The 16,814-nt window shown below is 34.7% G+C and overlaps 1 protein-coding gene and 1 long non-coding RNA gene across 2 annotated transcripts; both read left to right on the top strand.

The window, feature by feature from the left end:
• The first annotated feature begins 635 nt into the window (after positions 1-635).
• Positions 636-1,439, top strand: LOC108915872. The gene is made up of 2 exons (XM_018722019.1): positions 636-718; positions 808-1,439. The coding sequence occupies exons 1-2, from the start codon at positions 650-652 to the stop codon at positions 1,153-1,155; spliced, it is 417 nt and encodes a 138-aa protein (XP_018577535.1). The 5' UTR covers positions 636-649; the 3' UTR covers positions 1,156-1,439.
• A 14,140-nt stretch (positions 1,440-15,579) lies between these two features.
• LOC111692463 lies at positions 15,580-16,585 on the top strand. The gene is made up of 3 exons (XR_002763237.1): positions 15,580-15,615; positions 15,965-16,068; positions 16,488-16,585. It is a non-coding gene; the product is annotated as an uncharacterized LOC111692463 (long non-coding RNA).
• The last annotated feature ends 229 nt before the right edge of the window (positions 16,586-16,814 follow it).

Below are 16,814 nucleotides of genomic sequence, written 5' to 3'. Positions count from 1 at the left end.
ATTTAAAGGCTTCACCTACTCGGATTTAAATCCTTACAACATAGACGAACTTGCAATTACATTAAATTTGCTCACAAATCATTTAATGGGAAAATAGATTATAGTGAACTGTTGGGGTTCTTATAAATCAAAAGAAAACTTGGCTTATTTAAACAAGTTTATTATTCAACAAGTAGAAGTGTACAAGTCCTTACAACTAGACAGAGCTATACAGAGGTTCTCACTATACTGTAAAATAATATCTGTAGCACTGGAAAAATCAGAAGATTTAAGCAATAAAATTAAGAGGGTCAACAAATATTAATATTATAGAGGTACGTACTTCCCTAAATACCTACCCACCATAAACCATGAGGAAATTCCTAAATATATAATTTTTTGATATTGCCTTAATCCTACTTAGAAATGTAGAGTTTTGTTAGTAATTTTATATTACTCTAACACCCTCCTTAAAACTCTACATTTTACAAACTTATTTAATTACTTTAATAATATCATTTTTGCTTATAAGAGCTAATTTCATTCGGACGTTCGGTAGAGATAGCAGGGGGAAACATTTGCGGGGCAAGGGGAAACTAGCGATGAGTGAAGACTTGACAACGCCGACGGGTCTTCAATGTGTGAGTGTTCATGTACACGCATCAGTTGTATGCACTGTCTGCTCGTCTGCTGCGTCGGTTACGGCAGCGTATGTGTACAATTTGTTTGTGATAAAGCTGTAAGTATTTGACTTTTATTTTGTTATAAAAAAAGAATAAATAAATAATTAAAAAGATTTATGACAATTGTATTTATTTATATTCGTAGATTTCATTCGTAAAAATGCCCAAAGCCAAACAGTATAACCTCCAAACTACGAAGAATGAGAAAGGAACAGAAATAATTCGATTTAAAGGAAAGTTTACAAAAAAATATAAAGTTGAAAGGCATTTACGAGCTAAGTTGAGGAACCAGCTACAAAAAGAGAAGAATGTTTCTACCAGTAATGACAAAGATATTCCTGTTGATGGAGAGAGAGTAATTGATTTTAAAACCATGGCCAAGAAAATGTTCTGTGAAAAATGTGTGGATAAATTTGGCTTGTGTGATATTCCCGCCACTTGCGACGATGCCGTTGCGTTTCTGTGGAACTCTTATTTATTTTTTTATTCATAAACGAATCAGATGATCGTCGCGAAACTTGGTATACATTAAACTAATAACATTATCTGTGACATATAAAAAAAATAGCGAAATTCATTGGGCCAATTTTCTTAAAACTGAGTTTTTAGCAGTTTTCCCATAAGCGACCGTGTTAAAATGACTGAACTTTGAAATTCAATATCTCGAAAACGAAACAGATGAACCTCTTGAAATTTTGACAGGTTTATTGTAACAACAATAAGAACGTCTGGTCAAAATTTCAAAAAAATTCATTGGAGGGTTTTGTCTCTACCGAACGTCCTTAAATATTCAAATCTTGGTTTAGGTAATGCTTTTGTAAATACATCGGCTGTTTGTTCCTCACTTTTAATATACTTATTTTACATCTATTTTTCCCTTTTCGTATAAGTCGCGTATGAAATGATACTTAACGTCTATATGTTTACTTCTTTGATGAAATTCTGAATTCTTAACTAATTTTAATGCACTCATATCATACTAAATAGATAGTAACTTAAAATATCATTTTCGCACTCTGTGAATAATTTTTTTAACCAAATAATTTCTTTAGTTAATGACGCTGCACTAACGTATTCAGCTTCAGTCGTAGACAGAGCCACACACTGTTCCCGTTTGCTTTGCCATGTGATGCCGCACTCGCATATTTACACAAAATACCTGAAGTTGATTTTCGCGTTTCTTTATTTCCGGCATAATCAGCGTAACTGTAAGCCTCAAAATTACCTTCTTTACAGAAAAGTAGCCCTACATCAGCTGCACCCTTGATATATCGCAAGATTCGCTTTATTAACATCTAATGAGACTCCATTGGGTTTTCTAATTCTCTCGATGCAATATTCACCGCAAAGCTGATATCAGGTCCACTTACTACTTAAAGATACATTAAATTACCTACCGCCTCCCTGTAGGGCGCCTTACAATTTTTTTTTTCAAAAACATTTGCATTCCAACCAGTCTCAATCGGTGAAACAGAATTTGCTTCATTCATACTGAATTTTTCTAAAATACCCCTAATGTACTTATTTTGATTTATAAAAATAGAGCCATTACTTAATCTATGAATTTCCAACCCAAGAAAATTAGTTACATTTTTGGTGCTTATAATTTTAAATTCCCTACTTAGATCATCAAATAATTTGTCAATTAAATGTTTATGTGAGGCAGCTATGTCCATCGTCCAAATATTCTTTTTCCGTTTTCTATATACATATACATAAAAACAGGCATCAGCAGTACTTTCATGAAACCCTAAGATTTTAATAAAACTAGTAAAATGTTCCGTCCAACACCTTGGAGCTTGTTTTAAACCATATAAACTTTTTAATAATTTGCAAACTTTTGTCGTTCTGTCATTAAAACCTTCAGGTTGTTTCATATATATATTCTCCTTTAAATCACCATACAAAAATGCAGTTTTAATGTCAAATTGACCTAGGTACAAGTTATCACGCACTGCAATACTCAACACTAATCTAACAGTATCAAAACGTAGTACCGGACTAAACGTTGTAACTTACTCCCTCTGTTTGTGAATACCCTTTTATAACTAAACATGCTTTATAACGCTCCGAATTATCCGGACAGATATAGACCCAACGACTACTAATAACATTTTGATTCGCTGGTTTTTCAACAAATACCCACATCTTATTTTCATGTAAGGAATTCATTTCGTCTTCCATCGCTGCTTTCCAATACACTTTTTTGTCTGAGTTCATTGCTTCATTAAAGGCTATATATGTAACCGGACATCCGAAAAATTGTATAGGTTTAATACTCGACTTATCACGTAAACTTCTCAGGTTCGTATTGATAGAGGACTGTGAAGTTTCCTCACCCATATTTTTCTTATTCCCGTTTTTAAGTAGACTATTAACTTCTTCCTTATTTAAATTTTTGTCACCGCTTTTAACATCGATTTTAAGCGGGTTTATCAACCGTATGCGCGGATATCTTTTCAGGCTTAAATAACACATCGCGACTCAAAATTTTCTCAAGAAAACTCAGCCGATGTTGCTTACTATAAGCACTATCCTCACAGAAAATCTCAGTATCTAACATATTTATATTTATGTTCCTTAAAACACTCTTTACATGCCTAATATTTTGATGACAAAGTCTTTCATACCATAATTTCAATGTACTCGATTCATCAGAGATAGATTTTGATTCTCCTTTATCACTTAAATTGCAGTTTTTCAGCATCGGACCATGTGACAAAAGTCACATGGTCCGATGCTCTAGAGTCGATTAGTCATAATCACTTTCACCTCGATTTCCTATTAGCGCCAATCTTACCGTCGGCGTCGGTTGCCGTCCCGAATTTGCATCACTGTTACCACGAACATTCGATCTGTTATTATTTTTAAAACAGTTTTTGTTAGTATGTCCTTTTCCTTTGCATGTATAACACCTATACCAGTCCCTTTTCCATATGATCTGTCTTTCCACGGTTAAAACAACTAGGCACTTGATTTTTTCCCTCATTTTGAAACCGTTTATACTGATCTTGCCTTGAGAATTTATTATTATATTTTGCGACTAGTCCAACTGACATTTCTTGAATATCTTCTTGTTCCTGTACTCTAATATCTTCAGTCATTAATCTCGCGGTTAGGTTTTCTAGATTTTTCTTCTTTTCTTCCACTGAGTCCCATGCACTATGAAAATGATTGTATCTCTTCGGTAAAGTAGACAAAATTCGTGTCAACAGCATTGATTCTGGAACTTCGCTTCCGAGATTCTTCATTTTTGTCGCCAATAGGCCCATTCAGTGATATTTAATTTTAAACTTTTTCTTTCATTTTCTGATAGTATTTAACCACCTAATTATATCTTAAAAAAATTAGGTCAATAGGATTAATAATAAGTGATATATTTAATTCTGAATTTGTAAGACCCTTAAAAAGGTCAACACTGCGAGAGACCAGCTAATGACGTCACAATACCGGCCACTCGGCGATCAAGTCGCGAGCAGACGGAGAGATGTGTAGATATTTGCTATACTTTTACCTCTATTATATACCTATATTTTTAAGTGTATAAATAGAGAGTGTATAAGAGATATACATCAAGTCTTGTTGAAATGCATTTTTCACACAACATATTTATTATAAACATAGAATGTCTTGGAATATCTAAATACATTTTCGGATTTTTCTCAATGACGTAAATGGTTCGCTTTTCTACATTTTCTGTTGCTTTCCATTTTTGTACAAATGTACCCAACGTACTAGACTCGGTACTTGTGGATGTATGCGACGACGTGTATGTGCGAGCAACTCAGAACCACCCTCGTTTTTCTTTGGTTGCCCGTCTAGGGGGTTGTAAAATATTATTATTTAAATAAATTGCTTATAGGTGCCTCTCGCAACGTATTTCGAAATTTTTGTGGACGGGAACGTTTAGATGGGGTAGAATTTATTTTTTCGACATAAATTTGAAAATTCTGCTCTAAATGTTTAAATAATAATATTTATAACCTCTTAGACGGGCAACCAAAGAAAAACGAGGGTGGTTCTGAGTTGCTTATAGGTCCCTCTCGCCGACGTATTTCGAAATTTTTGTGAACGGGTACGTTTAGATGGGGCAGAAATTTTTTCCAGCATAAATTTTATAATTCTGCTCTAAATGTTCAAATAATAATATTTAAAACCCTCTAGATGGAAAACCAAAGAAAAACTAGAGTGGTTCTTAACTGCTTATAGGTCCCTGTCGCCGTCGTATTTCGAATTTTTTGTGAACACGAACATTTAGATGGGGCAGAATTTATTTCCGGCATAAAGTTGAGAATTGTGCTCTAAATGTTCAAATAATAATATTTTACAACCCCCTAGACGTGCATCCAAAGAAAAACGAAGGTGGTTTTGAGTTGCATACCGTGGCTGGGGAAACCGTGGATAACATCACACAAACTTTTCATTTTTCGGTAATGAAATAAATATTTTATTCGGAGTCGATCCTGAGGTACTTTTGCAGCCTGGAACTATACAATATTTGTACAATCCTCGGTTTCGACCCATTTAGACATAAAAACAATAATTAACGAAACTGCGAATCGATCCACATATCGTATGTATTAACACAGAATGGGAAGAGAGCGAGCGTGAGCGGAGTGCTCTATTATGACGTCAGGCAATGGTTGCTCAACGTTTTTCCGCGCTCTGTTTTCATTAATTTATTTCACACATTTCTCGTTGAAACAAAAAATTGATTTTTGGCATACTAACTAATTAAAGGGTAAACTTTTGAAATATGCAATAAAAAAATTTTACTAAATGGGCCTATTGTCCCAACTTCGATACATTAAGAGCAACACTTTCATTCTCTATCCACTTGAAATCAAAGAATTGTTTCTGGACTATCGATACATTTTCATCTGATTTCATGTCATATACGGAGTTTAACTTTTTCCACATTTCTCTCGCAGTCTTCTCCACTGACGTAACAATGATTAACTTTCTTGCAGCCTTATCTGCCTTTAGAAACTTTTTCAACTTAACTTGATAGTTCATTGAATTTTATTCTAGACGAACTAATAGCCCTTCACAAGCATATAGCATATCATCGTCCTCCTCTAGTAATGTGCGTATTACAAAACGCCACTGGAGCCAGTTGTCCTCATCACGTAGCTTCTCAATTTTTAAACCCGACGATTCCATTCTTTCTTAATATATTCTGTTGCACTTTACTTACTTCTACGCACTACACTTAGCTGTTCTCTGTCTTTAATATTTTACTTTTGTTTTACTATTCTTGTACACTTAACTGTTCTGCGCCAATAACGTTTTTTTCTTTTAATTTCACTTTAGTACACTTTTTCACTTATCTGTTCTGGGCCTATAACCTGTTGGGGTTCTTATAAATTAAAAGAAAACTTGACTTATTTAAACAAGTTCTGTATGGTCCCGTATATTCAACAAGTAGAAGTCCTTACTACTAGAAAGAGCTACGCAGAGGTTCTCACAATACTGTGTAAAGTAATATCTGTAGCACTGAAGAAATCAGAAGAGCAATAAATTTAAGAGGGTCAACAAATATTAATATTATAGGAGTACGTACTTCCCTAGATACCTACCCATCATAAACCATGGGGAAATTCCTAAATACATAATTTATTGATATTGCCTTAATCCTACTTAGAAATGTAGAGTTTTGTTAGTAATTTTATATTACTCTAACATGAACAATTTATCTTTATTTTCTTTACGTGTCCCAAATTGTGTAATAAGACTACTTTTATAATCGCATAAATAACATTGTTAGCTAGGTTCAGTTATTGCACTTAATTTGTAATAGACATTTTCAGTTTTTCTTTTTTCTTTTTTTCTTTTTTTGTCGTCTGTTGTAAGTATGTCACCACTAGTAATTGTATGTAAATTACTTTGATTGTATCAATTGGGTTCGCCTGTAGATACAATATTGTTTAGTAAATAAATAAATAAATAAATAAATAAATAAATAAATAAAAAAATAAATAATATATTGTTAAGGAATATTCATCTCCGGACAGGGCGAACTGGGGGCACTCTGTATATCGACGTTTTATAAACAAACGCCGGATAACCAAAATAAACTGAGATCAAGCGTTCGGGCGACACCCGGTGAAGAGGCATAAGATAGGATTACTCAGATATGAATGTTTGAAGCGGTCACATACAGCCTATTCACTTCCTATAAATTTTTGTTGATAAAAGTGTATAATCGAATTATTAATTAACATTTATTTTAACATATCAGAAGTGGGATTCGTACCTGTGTATTTAATTCTGTTTTGATAAAATTCATGAGTGTATTGTGCTAGTGAGAAAACACCTTTATTGGTGAGTACTGTTTATAACTTATATGCTGTCTGCCTGCTCATTCGTTCAGTCTTTTACATTTTGGGGTCGATTTGACCATTTTTGTTATTTTCATTGTGATTTGTTAAGTTAAAAAAAGAACATTGTGCAAAAATATTCTAACAATGACAGGACGTTCAAGTCGTAGCCGAGTACGTAAACAGGATAGCAGTCATTGCCGACGGCTTGCTTCCAGGCGTGATCGAAGCCGTAGTCAAAATAATCGTAATAAGTGTTAGTCCGCAAGACACTAATTTAATAAATAAACAAAGATATGTAGGGCGGATGTAATTAATACCCGAATTTGATGGTTCTTCTAACAGTTTGACAATTCGTCAGTGATTGGCGATATGGCCGGAAAGATTTATATTTGGGACGATCGCGCGAATATTTGCTATGATAGGGCGTCCTACCGGAAATGCAAAATCTTTGTACGACTGTAGGTCAGATATTAATTCGTCTAATTGGAATGAATGGAAAGACATACTTTTAAGTGCTTTTCCATCGTCGAAAGGAATTGTGACCAACCTGAGAGACTTTGTGAATACAGAAAGAAAACATAATGAAGATGTAGTAACGTTTTATTATTCGAATTGAAGTTAGGTAAACATTGCGACCTACGAGATCACGTAATTACGGATGTAATAATCTCCACACTAAATGATAGTTTATTAAAGGCGAGTGCTTATGCGGGAGGTTGCAAATATAGCGAGCAACTTTTGAAAATTTTAGTGGAATCAAATTACACATGTAACAATAAAGAACAAAAACGATATCCGGTACAAATACAACATAGAAATGCAAACAGAGTAGTCTGTTTTACTTGTGGTAAAACTAACCATAAAGCAGCCAACTGTTTTTCATACAGGACAAATAGAAATAATAATGTGAGGAAGCCCCTAACTTGTATATTTTGCAAAAAAACTAGTCATAAGGATAACTGCTACGCATTTAAATTTAAAACGAATAACGCGACAAATATAAATGTAGTGTCTGTGGATGACGCAAAATATCACGTCACTGCAAAGGTTAACGATGTAGACGTATCAACTTATATTGATTTCGGCAGCGCTTGTAATGTTCTTAAAATGAAAGTCGCAGAGTCACTGAATCTTCCTATTGATAGATTTAAACAAACTACAATGCGTGGATATGGCGGTGCTGTAATTTCTTCAGTTAGCGAAACGTCTGCCAAAATAAAAATTAATGAAGTCATCTTTCGACAAAGACCAACGCGTATTGCGGGGAATCCCTTACGGGCAGTCCACGACTGAAGTACCTGTAGTACCTGAGGCCTTACCGAAAGATGTACCACAACGCTTAGATAATCTTTTAGAGAGATTCCAAGTTTGTTTCGCTGATAACAACACTGAGTTGGGTAAACACCAATGTTGAAATGGAGATCAGTTTGACCAGTACACAGCCTGTTTGTTATAGATCATATCGGTTATCTTATCACGAACGATACTTAGTAAGACAAATTATGCACGATCTTTTCGACAATGACATTATTGAACCGAGCGTTCACCCCGTATTGGTCGCTGGTGGCTGGCTCTGCAGGAATACGACTTCGATATAGTTTACCAACCTGGTACACAGATGAAACATGTAGATACATTGAGTAGACAACCACTGCCACTTACTGTAAATGTAATCAAAGAAACAGATTGAATAGAGTGCAGTGGCGGTTTTACCATAAGAGCTGCGGAGCTGCAGAACACAGAAAATTTTATGTATTTAGTCATATTAAATATCAACAAAATATTTAAAGAATCCAAATGTTCTAGGAGCTTATATTATTATTTATTACGACGCTAGCTACGCTCCTTAATATATGCAACCTCATATACAAAATGTGTGCACAGCGATTAGTTAGATGCGTCCTTTGTTTTTATTGGCTAATCAGGCTCGTGACGTCGTGACCCAGTACCATTTTATATGGGCTTTTGTGGTTGCAACAACGACAGCCGCTGCTGCAGTAAATGCAGTAATATTTCGTACGTGGTATGTGGTGGTTTATTTCTGCGAGCGGCACGTGTGAATATTTTCGTTTAGACGTCTACGGATATTATAGTTATTAAAATGAATAGTGTTTCGTTTTTACAAAAAACTTTATTTGGTTCTCTGCCTTATGAGGATAAACTAAAAATAAAAGAATTAGGTGGGCCAACACCACAATTAAATATTGAAGTTAGTGGAACAAGCCGAAGTAAAAGTTATAAAAGACAATTTAACAATAATGTATACACAAAAGCAGAGTGGGTGTGCGGATGTGAAAAATACACTGTTTTGTTTTCCGTGCTTACTTTTCGGTGGGGATAGTCATTTAAGTCATTAGGTAAAATAAACATAAGAAGTCAGTTAGATTCTGCATATTGGGATAATATTCGTAAACACAATGAACAGGTAACGAAAAATCGTTATGTATTATCTAAAATCATAGATTGCAAAAAAATTTGCGGAGCTTTCGAATTAGCACTTCGCGGACACGGTGAGACAGAAAATTCGGACAACCCTGATGTGTTTCGTGGACTCATAAATTTTAGTGCAGATTTTGACGACATATTAAAAGAACATCTAGCCACATGGGTATGACCGGGATTTTCTGTGATTGTACCGGAAATTAGCTGTATGGTCCCGTATATATAAAAAAAGATAAAGAAAAAATCATAACACGGCGACGAAAATTAAAATTCGTTGAATCATTGGTAAACTTCACAAACGATGTTTTTGTTTTTAAACAATATTCAATAATTTAATAAAATGTATTTAGTTTATTCCAATTTATTTATACCGTCAGTAGGTAATTCGTGATTAGATATTTCAAAAAGATATCAATTTCAAAAATCGTTCTTGTGAAAATCTTGTCATTTTTATATAAATGGATTGTTCTTTGAAATTCAGAAGTGCCAGGAAAACGCGCGGCCTTGAAAATTTTAAAATTTTTCACCCATTTAGAGGCTCTCCGGGCACTTAATATCTCGGAATTCAATTCAACAAATGTAACAATCCTAAGCAGAACACATTCAATCAATGTTCACGCGCCGCCACTGATAGAGTGTGTCCAATCTCAGGATGACGAGTACATATCTATAAAGAAGCAACTTGAGGAAGAAACGGCAGAGAAATGCAATGTTCTGGTGAATAACAAAGTGTGCAGGGTTGTTAATGGAGATAACATAATTGTTATACCAAAAGATGTCAGGTGGAGAGTTGTGAAATTACAGCACGATGATAACGGCTACCCCGGTTTGAGAAGAACACTAGATTTTATTCAAACAAAATATTGGTTTCCTCGCATGAAGGAATTTGTAACAAAATACGTAAAATATCTGTGTGAAAAAAAAACACAGGAAAAAGAAAAGGTTTTTTGTATCCGATTCCAAAGGTAAATAAACCATTTCATACATTGCACATTGACCATTTGGGCCCGTTTTGCAGAACCGAAAATGGCAACATTGGTTGGTGATCGTTGATGCATTTACTAAATATGTCTGGATTGAAGCTGTTCCCGACACTAGTGCAAAATGTATCATAAGATGTCTAAACTTGTTAATTAAAATTTTTCGTGTACCAACTAGATTAATTTCGGATAGAGGAAAGTGTTTTCCGAGCGCAGAAATAACGAAGTTCTGTAAAGAACAAAATACCAAACATATTTTAAATGCTATTGCTTGCCCCAGAAGTAAGTCGAAAGGTTTAATGTTACCATTTTAAATGCGATGATGACGGCAATTGGTGATGAACACGATGCTTGGGAAACGAAAATTACGGAAGTTCAACATATTATAAACGGGACACTGAACGCTATAACAGGTTACGCAACTGCCAATCTTTTATACGGTTTTAGACCAAGACGACATTCGATATTAATGTAAATGATAATGAGCAGGTAGATAGGCAAGGTTATTTAAAACTGGTGCGCAAAAAAGTTGCAAACAATATAATTAAGAGTGCCAGTGCAATGAAAAGACGCTACGATAAAAATCGTAAACCAGCGGTCATCTATGTGGTTGGTCATATGGTCATGATTGTTGTTGAAAGGACGCCAATTGTGAAGTGGCTTGCGAGCGGTAAGCTGGTCCAGAGGTACATTGGTCCTGTAAGAGTACAACAAGTTCTCCCCAATGACCGATACCAAGTTCAAAATGTGTCCAAAGATAGAAGACGTTTTAGAGGTGTGATTTCGAGCGACAAAATGAGGCTCTTTAGACCATCACAACTGATTAGAGGTGAGGTATTTAATTCTCATTTTCATAATGACATTCTGGCATATTAATATTATTATTATTATTATCATATTTATTGTTTTTTTATGTATTAAAGATTTACTAGAATACTAGTGAGCATGTCGGTGCACAAGGTGGGTGATGATGCCTGTGTACTACCGATTTTGTTTGAGTAATATTGAAGATAAGTATACAAGGTCGGTGATGCCTGTGTACTACTGATTTTATATTGAGTAATGTTGAAGATTAGACACAAGGTGGGTGATGCCTACGCGCACTATTAGAAGTTGAATATAGTGGAAGTTGAGTGCACAAGGAGGTTGAAACCTCTGTGCTTTTGAATATTTTTTTTGTTTGTTTTGGTAAAAATATAATTTTGTAGTTAGCGAAGTCCTGTCGAGTCCATTAGGTATTAACCCTTTTGCGTACTCTGGAACAAATCTTGTAGAGTCCATTAGATCATAGATATCTTTAGCGCACTCCAAGTAGTCTTCTTGTCGAGTCCCCGACGTGGGTGCACTCTGAGAATAAACTTTGTGAGTCCATTAGATCACCTTTTGCGCACTCCAAGTAATCTTCTTGTCGATGTGTGTGCACTCTGAGAAGGTAGGCTTGTTGAGTCCATTAGGATATGAGTATCTTTTGCGCATTTCAAGTGAGTTTCTTATCGAGTCCCCGACGTGTGTACACGCTTAGAATAAAGTTTGTCCATTTGTTTATGTCTTTTTGCGTACTCGAAGTACATTTTCGTTTTATTTTCTCTTCTAGGAAATTGTTGCCCTGCTGTTGATATCATTGATACTGTGTAGAGTAATTTAGTTTCAGGTATATGTCTCAGTGGGTGTGGTCCGGGACGGACCAAGTCAGGACGGACGAATGTTAAGGAATATTCATCTCCGGACAGGGCGAACTGGGGGCACTCTGTATATCGGCATTTTATAAGCAAACGCCGGATAACCAAAACAATCGGAGATCAAGCGTTCGGGCGACACCCGGTAAAGAGGCATAAGATAGGATTGCTCAGATATGAATGTTTGGAGCGGTCACATAACAATCTGTTCACTTCCTATAAATTTTTGTTAATAAAAGTGTATAATTGAATTATTAACTAACATTTATTTTAACAATATGTATGTTGGAATATTGAAAACAAGCACTAATACTTTCAGAAACAAGTTAATAAAGAAAAACGTTCTCATTAAGAGGAAAATATCTGATAATAAAATGAAAATTTTTATTGCGGATGTGAATTTTAACTCCTAATATGTCAATACTAGGAAACAATTGTTAAATATCGCAAAATTCTAATCCACGATATACATGTTCTTTACCAAAAAAAAAAAAAACACCACCACCACATATATGTATAATACAGTGCCTTTATAAATGTCCGAGCCCACGTGACCGCGAATGTTAGGCAACCAAACTCACAATGGAGTCAGTGATTAACACAAAATTCCCTAAGTATAGAAAATGAGTCAAGTGGAGTACATATTACAATTCCTTACTAACATTAAACTTTAATTTGCAAAATATGTTTCTTCTTAAATAATTATTTTGTAACCCTTTCTTTGGAATTAATCCCTTTTTTTTGGCTAGTTAGCTTTTCAGTGGGGGCGTGGGTTCTTACAACTAAAATAAACAAATTGACAAAACACAAGAAAATTAAACAGATTTTAGGGCGCCAAGTGATTTCAGTAATTTCTAAGGACCCTCAATCGAAAACTTACTTTGAGAACTATAATGAGGAAACCACTAAACATTCAATATAGATTTATTATAATATGATTTGAATATTTGTACAGGGTACTTTAAATTTAAATGTATATGGACACTAGTATAGGAAGACAAAACATATAATTATATAAATACACATCTAAAAAAAATATATACCAAAGGACTCTTGCAAAATTGTAACCGACAACTGTTCCAAGTATGGTCGGGTAATGGAAATTCTTATGCTAAATAATCTTAAACTAATTTTATTTACAAAGGTGCCAACACTTATGGCTAATATTGATCCATCGAATCGGTGGAAAAGAGAAAAAGGTTGAGTCTTCGAAACTATTAAATGCTTGGTACTTATCTGTGACGCCTTAAGCTGTAACAGGACACGCGATGAGGTGGTACCTTTTCTACAGGTCGAGGGATAGTCGCTGGCTGAGTAGATTGTATTTAAATCTGCAACGGTTTCTTTTCCGACCGATGACGAAACTCTGGCGTACAAAACTCTGGCTTATAGAACTCGCTGGGGGAGTTCTCCAAAAAAAAAATTGTCGTAGGACAAAAAACTACTACCGCCCAGGTAAAACGTCTAAAAGTGTAGATAAAAACAAATAAATAACGTTGTTCGGTAATGAGTTAGGACTTGAATTATATTTTTATAGAAATTTTGTGCACGCTTACCTCCAATGCCGAATTCCCTAACAATGGAGACGTAACAGTCAAATATGGCTCAATTTAAAAGAAAATCTGGCACGCTCTTCAACTAAACCTTACTGAAACTAAACAGCGATGCCTTTTATTGCGAATCGTGGTTTTAATCCGTGCAAATCACGTATAATAATTAGCAATAGTAATTATTTTGCCGACACCCACGACAGCTAGCCATTTCACAAAACTCGAACAAAAACTCCACGAGAAACGCTCTTTACTCTACGCGAAGCGACATTTTTCGGCAACCGATAAATACAAATACCTTTCCACTCTCCCATAGATGTCCCTCAGTGTCCGAAAATATTATTTATATATTTAAAAGCGCTTATTATATCAATGATATATATCAAATAAAATAAAATCTTAACAATTTTTTGCATTTTTGCTTACAAAATAATCATACTCCTCTAAGGTATTTTGAATTTTTATCCGATTTTAAAAATATATATATTTTTTATTGAAAGAGGTTGTCATTTTAAAAATATAGGTTCTTTTGTAATTCACTTTCTTTCAGAGATAATGAAAGTATTGTTACTAAAACACAAACATTTTTCAGTGGTCAATATGTAAATATAAATTATAGATTGTAACTTGCCCAGCCAGCTAGCCCAAGGGGAGGAAAAAGGGGCGCGGTTCTCAGGTCTTTGAATAATTTCTGGAATATTTGGATTTAATAGCATTTATTCATCATCTAAATTTACAATTCGGTCAACTACTAACTCTACTACCCTCTAAGACAAATCTTGGGATTCTTCGCCGTTGATGGCTACTCAATTCACCACCGTATAAAGGGGAGCACACTCACCCCGAAGTTCCCCGGTTTTCACCAACACTTTTTCTTCTTCTGGTTTTTACTTGTTTTCCGTAACCAAAAGCCATGTGACACTCCGTCTGTCTCCACACACTGACATCCCGCTACCTCCTTCGATCAAAAGTTAAAACTAGGAGTACAATTGGTTACCTAACTAAACGGAGTAGGAGCAAGGTGCCCGTTACAAGATATATTAATTTACGTTACAATGCTAACATAAACACAAAGTTTTCACTCGGCTAACAAAACTTTATTATATCAATCAAATTTATAATAGGTATTCAAAATGACCATCTTCGCTTTCCAAACATAAATTACAGTAGATAGGCTATGTTACTACGACGCCAAAATCCCATGTACTTTCTTATGAAGGTTCATCCTGGTCATTTTTGACGAATTTTACCCCCACTCCTCCTCCTTTTCCCTTCCCCCTCCCCTTCCCCGCCAGCCAATCAGAGCGCAGAATTTTTTTGCGGGAAATTCAAAATATAGTCACCTAGGGCTTTGTCCCACCTAGGGCTTTACCCCACCTAGGGCTTTGCCCCTTAGGGCCCCCATGCACGTATCTTCATGTAGGTATGTAGGATTGCCCACGTAGACAAGAGTATTGAGCGTAGGCCTCCGCAAGTACCCCGCGTAGGTATACCTAAATTGTGTAGGGCTTCGCCCGCCACCGCGGGCCCCAACGTAATCGAGCGGTGATGTAGACAGTAGCCGCGATTTTCATTTCATAGTAGTTTATAATGCGGCCGAGCGGGTGTCCGTAGATAGCGCTATAAGTGGAGCGCGGGACTAAAAATTAAATATGCCTGTATATTTAATTATCACAGACTACGGCTAAAAAAAATATTTACTGGAATTTACTTTAGGAATGTTCATATTAAAGCCCAATGGCAAATTCTTTTAAATAGCAAATTGTATTGAAATAGAAATTATTCCGCTTAGGTGTAATAAGAAAACCAAGTCAACAAACGCTAGCACAGCTGCATTTTGCTGTCTCAGCAAAACAGCCAGTGGCCTGTTCTGGCGATATCAACTGCAGTCACTGCAATTTGCTGCTTGTTTTTTGTTAAAAGTTTCTTGGACTGTTATAGTGAGCGGTGCTTTTTGTGTGTATCCTTTTGGATAAAGAAAGGTAAGTCTATATATACATTTTCAATTAAAATCGTAGCTTTGTATAGCAGTTATAATCTTAAACGGCAATTACTTCTCATAGTAAAAAATTCTATAACTAAAAATATTAGCATTAAATTCTAAAACAGTCAAACCAGCTACCAATATTAGTGGCATATTAAACAAATTCACTTGCACGTTTATTATCTATCAAAGAAAAATTCTATTTAAAACCACCATTATACAGGGTGTTATTTTAGCAGTTGAGAAGAAACAATAGCTACTGGGCCTTTACAAAAGATACAAATTAGTTAACAACAAGATGGTGGCTAAAATCTAAAGAATTATTTTTTATATTATTATTTTTATAGACAGCGGAAAGACAGAGAGAGAGAGAGAGAGCAGCACTGGAAAGGCATGAATGTCAACCATAGGACGTCAGAGACATGGAAACCAAAAACAAGGCATACGAAGGGTAAGTTGCTTTCAATTTCTACATTTCAGATTGCTTTTCAGTTTTTAATACACAGTCCATGTATTCTAAAACTATAATTAGCTCTTAAAATAGCTTATTTATAATAAAATCATATTTAAAGCATTAATATTAAACTACAATTATTTTTCATAGTAAAAAATTCTATAACTAAAAATATTAGCATTAAATTCTAAAACAGTCAAACCAGCTACCAAAATTAGTAGTATATTAAACAAATTCAGTTACACGTTTATTATCTAACGAAGAAAAATTCTATTTAAAACCACCATTATACAGGGTGTTATTTTAGCAGTTGAGAAAAAACAATAGCTACAGAGCCTTTATAAAAGTTACAAATTAGTTAACAAGATGGTGGCTAAAAATCTAAAGAATTAATTTTTATATTATTATTTTTATAGACAGCGGAAAGACAGAGAGAGAGCAGCGTTGCAAGGGCATGCGTTTTGGCTACAGAATGACAGAGACATGGAAACCAAAAACAAGGCATACGAAGGGTAAGTTGCTTTAAATTTTATCATTTCAGATTACTTTTCAGTTTTAATACACAGCCCACGTATTCTAAAAACTATAATTAGCTGTTAAAATAGCTTATTTATAATACAATCATATTTAAAGCATTAATATTAAACTATAATTATTTTTCATAGTAAAGAAAACTTCTATAATTAAAAATATTGGCTTATTTCAACAGGAAAACAAGCTAAAAAAATCCTCAAAACATATTA

This window comes from Anoplophora glabripennis, unplaced genomic scaffold (genome assembly GCF_000390285.2).
Source record: "Anoplophora glabripennis isolate ALB-LARVAE unplaced genomic scaffold, Agla_2.0 scaffold1645, whole genome shotgun sequence".
NCBI classification, from domain to species: domain Eukaryota; kingdom Metazoa; phylum Arthropoda; class Insecta; order Coleoptera; family Cerambycidae; genus Anoplophora; species Anoplophora glabripennis.
This window is presented reverse-complemented; position numbering and strand designations above follow the sequence as displayed.

Coding starts and splice junctions, on each gene's coding strand:
- LOC108915872 (XM_018722019.1), top strand. CDS start 650: ATGCACTGTCTGCTCGTCTGCTGCGTCGGTTACGGCAGCGTATGTGTA. Junction 719..807: donor AATTTGTTTGTGATAAAGCT/GTAAGTATTTGA, acceptor TTATATTCGTAG/ATTTCATTCGTAAAAATGCC.